General features: G+C 42.4%; 2 protein-coding genes across 3 annotated transcripts in view; one reads left to right on the plus strand and one right to left on the minus strand.

The window, feature by feature from the left end:
* LOC123997547 (teashirt homolog 1-like) overlaps positions 1-4,810 on the minus strand; it is a 43,798-nt gene extending 38,988 nt beyond the window's left edge. Inside the window, exons 1-2 of one of the 2 annotated variants that reach the window (XM_046301906.1) lie at positions 4,666-4,810; positions 2,200-2,774 (exon numbers count right to left, since the gene is read on the minus strand). In XM_046301906.1, coding sequence (XP_046157862.1) covers positions 2,200-2,239 — 40 coding nt within the window. In that variant the 5' untranslated portion in view covers positions 2,240-2,774; positions 4,666-4,810. Of the gene's footprint in view, positions 1-2,199; positions 2,775-2,932; positions 3,168-4,665 lie in introns of those variants that run through there. The other variant, XM_046301905.1, reaches the window with a different exon arrangement.
* Positions 3,920-9,902, plus strand: LOC123997548 (prostaglandin reductase 3-like). The gene is made up of 2 exons (XM_046301907.1): positions 3,920-4,505; positions 6,929-9,902. Exons 1-2 carry the CDS (start codon positions 4,222-4,224, stop codon positions 7,854-7,856), a joined length of 1,212 nt encoding a protein of 403 aa, XP_046157863.1. The 5' UTR covers positions 3,920-4,221; the 3' UTR covers positions 7,857-9,902.
* Positions 9,903-12,589: the final 2,687 nt, after the last annotated feature.

The following is a 12,589-nucleotide window of genomic DNA, read 5'->3' on the forward strand; positions in this document are numbered from 1 at the left end:
TAAATGACAGGATATCTGAAATAAGAGGAGTAGATATTATGGTTTTCCCGTGACACTACGTATACTGTATATCAGGGAAAGGCCTTTTGTACGGCTATGGCCCCATTTACAACCGTTAAACGTTCTCACACACACACACACAAACAAACCCACACAGAACGTAAAAGGCCCCATATTAAATGTCGCTCTATTCTAACCCCTGACACTAGTGAAAAATAAATACAAATAAAAATGTGTCCAGACATGTCTCCTCGTGGTGCTCCGTTCAGCCATCCTCTATAATGTCCAGTCCTGTACCCCTGGGTATCCACATTTGTTTTGGTTGCACCTGGCGTCAACCCTCTCAGTGAAAATATAACTCACAACAACCTCTTTTCCCCGATGATCGCTCCAGTGCTCATTCTCTAAACCTCTATTACCATGGTACTACCATGGCGATACTACCTCGACTCTCCCTCTCCATTTCCTTATAGGCTACAGAGTAGCAGGCATGGTTCAGTAGCTCCTAGCTAGCATTGAAACACTGGACCATCATGCTTTAGTTGAGCGTGTGTCTGTATTTGTGTTAAAGGGGAGGGTTGGAGGGTGCTGTTGTCTCCAACAAATGGTCATGGTCATGACAGAACGGTAACACTCCCTCCCGTCTGCCAAGTTGTGATTGACCATTAAAGGCCGTAATGTATAAGCCGGTCAATGACAGGCAAGCAGATCAATAGGACCATGTTGAGGGGTCAAGGTGATGGCATGTTTTCATGTAAGACCTGATCTGTTGGGAACAGCCTACATGCGATCCTATAGCCTGCTACCCAGCTTCTTTTTTTTTTTTTTATGTGATACAAGACAAGAGACGAATCAGATGCTACTCAACAGTGAGTATAAAGCATAAGATGGCTAGTCAACACTGTGTGTCAGAAGCGTATGAACTGTAGAGAGAAGTACTAGTTGAATACTCTTCCCAGTCAATCCAGACTGACTCCCCGTCATTTGGCGCCTATTTAAAATGATAAACCTGCCGAGTTCAAAGTCTTCGCTGCCCGGGCCCTCCTGTTCGGTCCGCTTTACACCTCATATTTCAGAACCTCTTTAAAATTCTAGAACTGTCTTTTGTTCACTCCACTTGTTAGTGCCCGACTTCAAAGGCTGCACCTCATTAGCACAGAGGTGGAAATCCCTGTCACTCATTTACATTTGTTTAAAGCGGCTTGAAAAAGAGACGAGAGTCGAAATCAAAATCACTAGACCTCAACCTTGTGTTTCGACATCTGGTTTATCGTGGTTGTTAGATAGTAAATACTACAGTCCTGTGGATGTAGACATGGACTGCATTGGTAAAGTGTTCTGTAGGATGAGAGGAGGGTGTGCATTTGGATAAGAAGTGCAAACCTCCGTGTCTTTAACCCAGACCAGGGGGGGGGCTACTGTTGGTAGGCTAATTCAGGTACCCTAATTAATTAGGATTTAGTCATTTATGTGATCCTCAAAACACTTCCACCCCCCTACCTCTTCCATTTCCTTTCTTTCTCTTTCTTCCCTCTAGTATTTTCTCTGGAAAACAATAAAGAGATAAGGATTTCCCTCCTTTTGAAAACTTTTTTCCTTCCTTTTTTTTAAGACAACCGGGTTTGTCCTTTGAGTGGCTAGATTCGTAAGGAGCATGCGTGTCTCCATGGAGAGATGTATTGATGTTTATCAGGGATGAATAGATCAAAGGCTGCCACATGACAGGCGATCAATCACGCATCAAATCAATGATGGCAATCCTCTAATAAAACCGAAAAGAAAGAAAACCGGCTCTGGCCAGTTTTTTCTCCCCCTCTTTCGGAGTCAATTATTCATTATTACTCGCTCTTTAACACTGCAATGGACCCCAATAGAAACTCTTGTCTCTAACGTTTCGTTTATCTAGCTACCTAAGTAGTCGACTTTTCTGGCAAGTTAACACATTAGGCCTATCGTGTCACTACAAAACGTACCGTGGTCTACTGAAATCATATGGCAAAATAGAAAATAATACTGGTCAACTAATGAAGATGTGTTGAAGGTAAAAACGTATTTTCAGGCTATTACATATGCATAACAGGAAAAATGTAAGAGGGAAAAATAAAACATTTAGTGAATTAAAATTAAAAAGTCCAACATTTGATCTCCATTTAGTAAGCGATGGTGAAAATGAATGCGTGTGTGCGCGCCGGTGCTTACCTGCTGATCGCCTGGGCTCTTGCTGCTTTCTCCTCGGCATAGTGACCGTCACGTTCCACGGTACTTTTCATGCAGGATTCAAAACAATAAGTCTGTCAGTGGAGAAAAACCATCCCGAACCTTTTTTTTCGGGAAATAACTGTCAACAGTTTTTTCTATTAGAATGGTTTGTTTCTATTGTAATTGTGGGCTTATGCCAGACAACCTGAAACGGCCACAATGTAACTAAATATGTCCTTTAGGCCTACGAATAGAAACAAATGACTGAAGATAAAGGACAAACGAAAAAAAAGGGTTTCTGTGATATCAAAACGATGCACGAATTGCGCCGGCTGAGAACATGTCTATCAAATAACATCTTTCCTCATCTCTGTGTGTCAGAAAAAGAGGCAGACATCGAAGCCAAGTTTCAGTCACTCCCCTGCTGCCATAGGGGGGCTATATGGCGGTGTTGGGGCTACTTTGTATCGCCTTCACTCCAAAATAAATAAACTCTGAAGATAAACAAATAAGTCCAGTGGGAGCGAACACCTTTGAAATGTATTTCCGTGGAAGGCTGCGCTTCAAGCTCAGATCTGAAACAAAGCAGAATTGAGAGAAAATAGACAGGCATTAGATGGTTAATGTCAGTCCGTCACCACGCCACCTAGTCGGATCAAGCCTCCCCGTCAGCGGATACTTTTCTCCCCTCTCTAGTTTGAGCCGGGGTGGTAAAGTTAGGGATTCTACTTACATTTCTAGTCGTGAAAATAATTATTATCAGCCGCCGATCAAGGAATGTGCAGGTGGTTGACGTGGTGAGGAGCCTGCGACTAAAGAGAAACAAACAAGGTGCAGGCATCCACCCTCGCGGAGAGAATTGTTCTTCTGTAAACTCCAGGGAGTGAACCGAGGTCTCGTCTGCTCCTCCGAGGAAAAAAATGAAAACGCAGGGAATCGAGAAGCGTTTCAGACAGTCTCAACTGATAGACAGACGCATCGAGTGGCTTTTCCTGCTTCATTTTTACTCCTCCCCTCGCGCTACAAGCGTCACCCTGACAGTAGAACCCACCTGTCAATCTTCTTAATTGTCTTGTTTTTCCTCTGATTAAAATTGAAATGACTTGACAAAGGAATGCTTGCATCAGTAGGCTAATATCAAAATGTTGCTTTGAAATATTGATCCATAAACTTCATGCGGAATGTTATTATGGCAATTAGTCAATTATTACAACACTGTTACTAATATATGCCATTTAGCAGACGCTTTTATCCAAAGCGACTTACAGTCATGTGTGCATACATTAAACGTATGGGTGGTCCCGGGAATCGAACCCACTATCCTGGCGTTACAAGCACCATGCTCTACCAACTGTGCTAGGCTATATTACTACAATTAGCTCATCATCATCATCATCATATGAAATAAACTCACAACCAACTTTATTTTGCCTGACATAATGCTATCCTATGTCAAACCCAACATGGCAATGCTTTGGACTTGCATATTTTTGGAACATTCGGACTGAAGTTTCCTAATGTGAGAGCGCCATAATTTACGCATGCTTGAGGAGAAAATATATCCTGCCGATAATAGCCTTTTTGACCGTGCTTGTTAATACCTTGAAGGCTTGTGGTTGGCACTGGCTGTATTGGCAATTCTTTGGATTTTTGTGTACAATCGTCGAGGATATTTTTGAGACTACGATTGATTTGTTTCACCTTCACTAGGAAGTGTGTCATGTCCAGGAAGAGGAGGGACTCCAAAGAATACAAGCCGCTACAGTGACAGCTGCTACAAGGTTGCGCCGTGCTATAGCCTAGTTATCATCAAGGCAAACATTCCAAAAGCACGCTATTGCGTGTCGATCTTATGCGACAAAAACTGCGCTGGTAATATTGTTTTAATTGCAATGCATCATTGCATTGGCGTGGCCTACCCTGCTACGTGAAGAAAGCCTAGCATAGGCTAACGATAAGCATATTGATATCAATGCACAGCCAGTGCCCGTGAACTTTGTCACATAATCCCTCCCTGGTGCAATGTCCACCTCTTTCTTGTTGAGAAACGGTAAGAGGGTGTTTTCGGTAATCGGCGGGGAGTGCAGAGGAACCGATGCACTTTCTAGAGTTCATTTCGTATCGCGCCGCTTCATTATAGATTTGTCATACTCCACGCACTTCATGGATTTTAAAGGTTCCTCGATACCGAGCTCCATGAAAAAGCTGGTCGTAACGAAGCTTAGCCAGAATTTCAGAGACGCCGTTGCCTTGCAAACTGTTCCAGTCCCGACACCTGGCGACGGGGACTTGCTTGTCAGAAATCGGTAAGTTTTGGTTAGAAATTGGATACAGAAGGTTCACATTTTCCGCGGGTGCGTAGCCTGTACCCTATGGATAGACTATTCCAATATTTGGCACATTTTGGAGCCAATATCTTTGCTAAAATATTTGGTATTGTTTTCAAGTTATGAAAGGGTCTCTTACCTCGGTTCGAATAGCCTTATCCTTCCCCATCGATATTAGTAGCTTACTTGCGACCATTTCAGGAGCGAGCAAAATACGTGAGAAATGTATCCAAGTTCCGCCCCTACATTTGTCTATCAATCCATCTCGCTCTGTCCTGTCTCCTTACGTCACGAACCTGCAAACAGAAAGTCATTGGGGGGGATAGACTCGCACGAATAGATGAGGAGATGGAGAAACAGCTTTGCATGGCATTTGGGGCTGCGGCAGGATCATCATTTTCCGCTGCATAAAAACCAATGCGTAAGACTCAATATATGTCTGTCTGATTCAAAGCAAGATATTTTCAAACGTTGATTACATTAACAGGTTACTGTAACAGAGGAATGTAGGCTACTTAATCTAACCGGTTATTTACTACAATTTAAATCAAGGATATATTCAAATGCTGGTGTAGCCTATTAGAGCGTAGTTGATCAGTGAAATAAAGGCAGTGTCTTGCGTTATGGTTGAGACCAAGGACATACTAGCATAATCTAAAGATCAAATAGCTTTTAACAAATTGTCATATGTCGCCTAAAACTTTTTCACGGGTTTGTTTTGTGTGCGTAACCTAGAGAATAAATAAAAATGTATTGTCTTGTATATCATTTATAATTTGAAAATGTGGAACATTGAATTGTAAGTACCATTTTCCATGGAGAAATAATATCTCTCTCATCTTGGGAAAATGAAAGAACTGTTGATGCAGTGGTGGGTTATGTGATTTGCCCTCTCCGCCTCCCGAAACTGTATGGCATCACAAATTGTTCTATATTTTAATGTAGGCCTATGCCCTTATACTTTCTTTCTTTTTTAACAATTCTTTGTTTGTTGTCTGTAATGAATCTCCATCATATGAGTTGGCCTGGAAAATTACAACATTTAGCTATTCATCAGCTGTGGTCATGCTGCTAACCACGAGGCCTCAAGCACTTTCAACTGAAAAAAGAAGTTAAAGGGCCTAGTTATTCAGGCATCTTTCTTGATATGTCTTATTATTTATTTGTTAATAACTACATCAGAAAGGCCAATTCTCTGGTCTCAATGCAGAGCTTGGGAATTAGCAGAAATATCTGTGATGCCGCATTTAGGCCAATGTCGGCCTTGTATTGTATAAGGCCTGCTTGGTTAAATTCTCTGAGGTGGGAAGACAGTTGCACAACAGCCTACTGTAGTCAAAGGTCATTTAATTTCACATATATGGCCTTCTCTTATGCATTATTTAACCTGAATTTGCTTGACAAATTTTGAGCTTAAATTGAGTTATGCATTAATATCATGTTTCAGTGACCGAGATTATTGTGCATTCAAAGTTGCACATTTTTAAAATCAGGCATCTTTAAGAATATCAGCCCAGTTAATTTGAGTTTTGACCTGTGAACTTGCTCTTCTTTAATGCATGGTGTTTCAGTACTGTCGGTCCATTATGAGAGATTCAGGTTCAAATATTTATTGGTACGGAATAATTCAGAAGGGCTGCAAAAGCCATTTGGAAAGTATAGTCAAACCTAGATGTTTTCCTATATTTAATTGGAGCCATTTATTTGTAACTAAACCGGGCTGTTACGTTTAAGTGCTAAAAATGCAAATACGACATGCACAATGATGAGTCCCAACAAGGGTTCTTCTGGAGGATAGACAATTCGCTCTGGATAAGAGCGTCTGCTAATTTATTTATACATTTCTTTCACACAATGATTTTTTTCTCTCTCTCCATGTCATCAACTGAGATGAAAACAGTTGTATTTATTTTTTCATGTCGCGGCAAAGAAATATACCAGATTTAAAAGTGCAGTTTGTTCTTGTGTGTCTCTCAAGACAATGACTCGTGACATCATGCAATGTGTTTTGTGATACCAACCTCGTCCTGTCAGTGTAAGGTGGGTGTTTATTCCCAAGACAAATGGAATCATTGCCAAAACAAACCAATGTTTCCTTCCCGAACGATGTCGCAGATATTTCCTAGAGAATGGAAGTGAAATTGGAAGTGAAATCTTGACCTTCGCAGACATGACTGTAGGCATTCTGAAGTGCTCCTCTTATGTTATTATAACATGAGCTACTATCATATTATTATCAAAATTCCGACTATATTATCATGTTATTATCAGAATTCCGACGGAAGAACATCACTAAAGTATCCTATACCGACGTTAATTGATTTTAATTCTATGTAACAATTGTTACTCATTCTGAACTGTCATTCACGCATATTTATCCTTCTCTGTTCCATTCCATGCAGATTTGTTGGAATCAATGCCTCGGACATCAACTACTCAGCAGGCCGCTACGACCCTTCGGTGAAGCCACCGTTTGACGCCGGGTTCGAGGGCATTGGCGAGGTGGTCGGACTCGGCCTGAGTGCCAGCGCCCGCTACACCATTGGCGACACCGTGGCCTACTTTGCCGATGGGGCCTTTGCAGAGTACACGGTGATACCCATGATCAAGACCGTATCCGTACCCGCGGTGAAGCCAGAGTTCCTCACCCTGCTGTTAAGTGGTGCCACGGCCTATATCGCCATGAAGCGGCTTGGCGACCTGGTGAAAGGCGAGACGGTGCTGGTGACGGCCGCTGCCGGCGGCACAGGACAGTTTGCTGTGCAGTTCGCCAAACAGGCCGGCTGCCACGTTGTGGGCACCTGCTCCTCCAATGAGAAGGCTGGATTCTTAAAGACCATTGGCTGCGACAGGCCCATCAACTACACGTCCGAGGACCTGAGCGCCACGCTGCGCAAAGAGTACCCACAAGGCCTGGACGTAGTCTACGAGTCCATAGGCGGCAGAATCTTTGACATGGCGGTCAACAATCTGGCCAATAAGGGCAGGCTGATCGTGATCGGATTCATCTCAGGGTACCAAACGGCATCAGGGGTCCCAGCTGTTAAAGGAGGAACTCTGCCCATGAAGCTGCTCGAGAAGTCAGCTAGCGTGAGGGGGTTCTTCCTACCTCACTTCCTGTCTGACTACAAGGAGGCGATGGGAAGCATGATGCAGATGTTTGCTAAAGGGAAGCTGGTGTGTGAAGTGGACTGTGGGGACATGGCCCCCGAGGGCCGTTTCATGGGACTGGAGTCCGTCTTTAGGGCTGTGGACTACATGTATGCTGGGAAAAACGTGGGAAAGGTGGTGGTTGAGATGACTCCACCCTCACTGGACAGCAAACTGTGATTTGCCTTAATGTGAATGCACTGGAATTCTCAAACAAATCAAATGTATGTATGTACAATGAAAGGAACAATGAAAATACAGAATCTAATGTATGTACATTGAAATGAACAATGTAAGCATATATGTTGAAGGCAAATTACCAGAACTGTGACAATCTACAGTACACTGAGTTTAATATATTTTTGAACAGTTTATTTCACCTGAATATATTTAGATATTACTAAAATGTTGTTCTGTGAGAGAACAGTTCCTTGTTTAATGTTTTAATGATTAGCTTTACTTTATTCAATAGAAAGTCCCAATAAATGGGGATAATACTTGTAGAGGGAAGATTGCTGGTGTAACAACATAGGTTATCTCAAGAAAATAATGCTGTACCCCTCTAGATCAAATGCCTCCCTCATTCTCGTGCTCTCTCGCACACACACACACACACACACACACTCACTTGTTTCTTCGCTCTGTGCTCAAGACTAGAGCTAACTAAAAATGTAATCATATTAACGTTTGTGTTGACAGTAACTAGACCCGTGTCTGCATTGACTGTCCACAGCTTACGCATGATTACTGTACTCCAGACAATGTACCAGCATATCAGCTGAACTTGTCCCTCTGTTTACACAGCCGAGGACAATATTGCATAATGATCACATTTAGTGTTACCAGTTTAAACCTCTGTCATTCTTTTGGAATATAGGCCTAAGCATGCCCAGAGCAATTGACCTGTTTAGTCTCCCCCCCACACACACGTACAGCATGCATAAACAGATGACTCATTCATATAATTAATAAATGATCTTAAATCAACAGAAAATATTGCACATTTCTCAATGTATTGTAGGTGTACAGTAAGTTTTAAAATGGCTCATTTTGAGGAGTAATAACACGTGTAATTAACACTATCTAGATTACATTATTTATCTTACATTCTTGATTTTAGAATCACATTTTGCTGTGTTTTGTTTTAGTAAGATCTGTTAATACTTGTCAGAACTGAATGCCGCATCAGGTGTGCTTGGTATTTTATAGCATGTTTGTGGCTGATCGAAACAGCGTTCATATAATCCATCTTTCCATTCACATGCCCCAAGCTGACCATAATAAAACATAGTCCAGCTAACCAGATCTTGGGGTTGAAAATACCATTCGTTTTTCCCACAAGAAGCAGAAACCCACTTATATTGTATTGTGGAAGGCCTACGTTATTCTTTCTTGTTTGTTACCGTGATAATAAGGTTCCACTTGATGTTTTGGATTCTCTTTAAGCCAATTCACTCATTTCATTTTTTGGGTAATTTCAATATTGAACCCTTTTAAGCTAAATATCATGTTGTCGCCTATATTAGAGGTGAGGGTAATTGGGAGACTAGGTGGGATACAATCGTCATAGAGAAATGCCTTATCTTACATTTTCTATATTAACTATTTACAAGTTAATGTGGGGGTGTTATTCTGTGGCCTTTTTTTTTTTTAGAGGTGAGAAAAGGTAATTAAAACATCTCTAATACGTTATGTATCAAACCCTAGGAACACAAAAACAAACACCTGTTTCCACCTGGGAGGGACGTCTGTGTGTTCATGCACTGTGAACATGAATATCCTCCTCCAGGTGGCCACTCAAAAAAGATCTCGGTGTGAAATACGTTACAGGTGTGACCCCAGCATGCAAAGCCTCTACCTTCGCCAGGCAGGCAGCTCAGGAAATCAGAAACATACCCACCAGCCTGAAGCCATTTGAACCTGCACCAGTGTGTGTCTCACACACACACACACACACACACACACACACACACACACACACACACACACACACACACACACACACACACACACACACACACACACACACACACACACACACACACACACACACACACACACACCCACCCATATGTGTTCCAAGAGAGAAGTGGTCTGTGTAATGCATACAGTGTATTTTTGTAGATTGGTTCTTACGATCTTTAGTAAAAAAATAAAAATTAAGGTCCTCTTTGATTTCTACCCCTGTGTTAAATATATAAATGAAACGATCAATCTCTGCACCCATCATTGTAAGTGTTTGATAACAGTGCCACTGTACAAGCATACATGACTATGAGCAACCTGAAAGCTATTGTTAAGGCAGATGCTCTTACCGCTCGTAAAACGTATGGTTCGTCATTGTAATGCAAGAGCATGCTCTCACACGCTAGTCACACAAAGGTGAGAGAGGTGATACAAATGTTCGCTTGAATTTACCGTGCTCGAGTACTATTGCGTGCACACTCTGGATAGAGGTACGGACTGTCAATGTGTATCTGTCTTCAATTACCAACCGAGGCCTCACTCTGGTCCTCCGGGGCCCACCTGTAGCAGCCATGATTAGTGCGCATTCACAGTCCAATTAAAAGCACAGGACAACCTGGAGAAAACAACACACTCTCTTTAATTGGCTTGTAGCTGTTAGCAGGCTCTTAACAAACCATATAGACACATACCTGTTGTAGTCACCTTCTGAGGTACATGACAAATGTTGGTGGGGTGACAAACATGTTTTGGAAAAAGTGTCGCGTTTCTCAACGTAGTTTGAGAATATTAGTTATTGTTTTTTTTATTGCTTAGACTACAGTTATGTTTTTTTTGAGATACAGTATATTACATCCACCTTATACCTGAGTATAGCCCTTAATTAAACCCTAAAAGTAAGATATAAAATATTATAAACGTGAAACAACCACAACAAATATGAGAGAAAAGTTCACATCTAAAATAAGTGTCCAAAAGTGCATGTCATGAATAGTTGTGATACTTGGTTTGCCAGAGATCTGTGCTTTGTGCATTTCAGATACACGCTCAAAATGGGATCTGTGACCTTTTTACAGCTTTGCTTTCAATTCAATTGAACCATATAATTGTTGATTAAATGAATAAATTGAAAATACTGTCAACAGTTTAGTGAAATGCCAGTGTTGTAATACATCAAATCAATTTGATCAGCTGGGTACTCTATATATTCAATCAACCTCAGTGTTACTTTAGGCTCTGCCATCCATGCTCCTATACTGGCACAACTAACATAGACATCATTTGGATGGTGTGGTCTGGTATAACCTGATGCCTTAGTGACTGACTCTGTCATGGCTCAGGTCCACTCTCAGTTACTAAGAGTCACTCAGACCCCTCAACCACCATCACTCCTCCCCCTGTTACAAAACCTCACTGAACTAATTAGTCGATGCACACCCAAACACTAAGTTAAGGTAAAAACAGGTGACTTTCCGATATGTAATATGTTACTTTTACTCATGTTGTATTGCATAGAAATAAACGTCCCTTTTTCAGGAACCTGTCTTTCAAAGATAATTTGTAAAAATCCAAATAACTTCACAGATCTTCATTGTAAAGGTTTTAAACACTGTTTCCCATGCTTGTTCAATGAACCATTAACAATTAATGAACATGCACCTGTGGAACGGTCGGTAAGACAGACGGTAGGCAATTAAGGTCACAGTTATGAAAACTTAGGACACTAAAGAGGCCTTTCTACCGACTCTGAAAAACACCAAAAGAAAGATGTCCAGGGTCCCTGCTCATCTATGTGAACGTGCCTTAGGCATGCTGCAAGGAGGCATGAGGACTGCAGGGCAATAAATTGTCATGTCCGTACAGTGAGACACCTAAGACAGCGCTACAGGGAGACAGGACAGATAGCTGACCGTCCTCGCAGTGGCAGACCACGTGTAACAACACCTGCACAGCATCGGTACATCCGAACGTTACACCTGTGGGACAGATACAGGATGGCAACAACAACTGCCCAAGTTACACCAGGAATGCACAATACCTCTATCAGTGCTCAGACTGTCTGCAATAAGCTGAGAGAGGCTGGACTGAGGTCTTGTAGGCCTGTTGTGATATCTGGTGAGGATCTGCCTTACGTCGCCTATGGGCACAAACCCACCGTCACTGGACCAGACAGGACTGGCCAAAAGTGCTCTTCACTGACAAGTCGCGGTTGTCTCACCAGGGGTGATGGTCGGTTGTCTCACCAGGGGTGATGGTCGGATTCGCGTTTATCGTCGAAGGAATGAGCATTACACTGAGGCCTGTACTCTGGAGCAGGATCGATTTGGAGGTGGAGGGTCCGTCATGGCCTGGGGCAGTGTGTCACAGCATCATCGGACTGAGCTTGTTGTCATTGCAGGCAATCTCAACGCTGTGGTTACAGGGAAGACATCCTCCTCCCTCATGTGGTACCCTTCCTGCAGGCTCATCCTGACATGACCCTCCAGCATGACAATGCCACCAGCCATACTGCTCGTTCTGTGCATGATTTCCTGCAGGGCAGGAATGTCAGTGTTCTGCCATGGCCAGCGAAAAGCCCGGATCTCAATCCCATTGAGCACGCCTGGGACCTGTTAGATCGGGGGGTGAGGGCTAGGGCCATTCCCCCCAGAAATATCCGGGAACTCACAGCAATAACTGGCAACTCTGGTGCAGTCCATGAGGAAGAGATCTACATTAAGTACTGCATTACTTAATGCAGCTGGTGGCCACACCAGATACTGACTGCTACTTTTGATTTTAACCCCCCCTTTGTTCAGGGACACATTATTACATTTCTCAAGGTTTCTCTAGCGAACATTTTCCATACTACTGTCATTATTTTGCACTTCTCACATTTTGTATGGTTCACTTTTACCCCATAGGGGAACCATTTTTGGTTCCAGGTAGAACTATTTTGTGTTCCATGA

The sequence above is a fragment of the Oncorhynchus gorbuscha genome, linkage group LG15, assembly GCF_021184085.1.
Source record: "Oncorhynchus gorbuscha isolate QuinsamMale2020 ecotype Even-year linkage group LG15, OgorEven_v1.0, whole genome shotgun sequence".
NCBI classification, from domain to species: domain Eukaryota; kingdom Metazoa; phylum Chordata; class Actinopteri; order Salmoniformes; family Salmonidae; genus Oncorhynchus; species Oncorhynchus gorbuscha.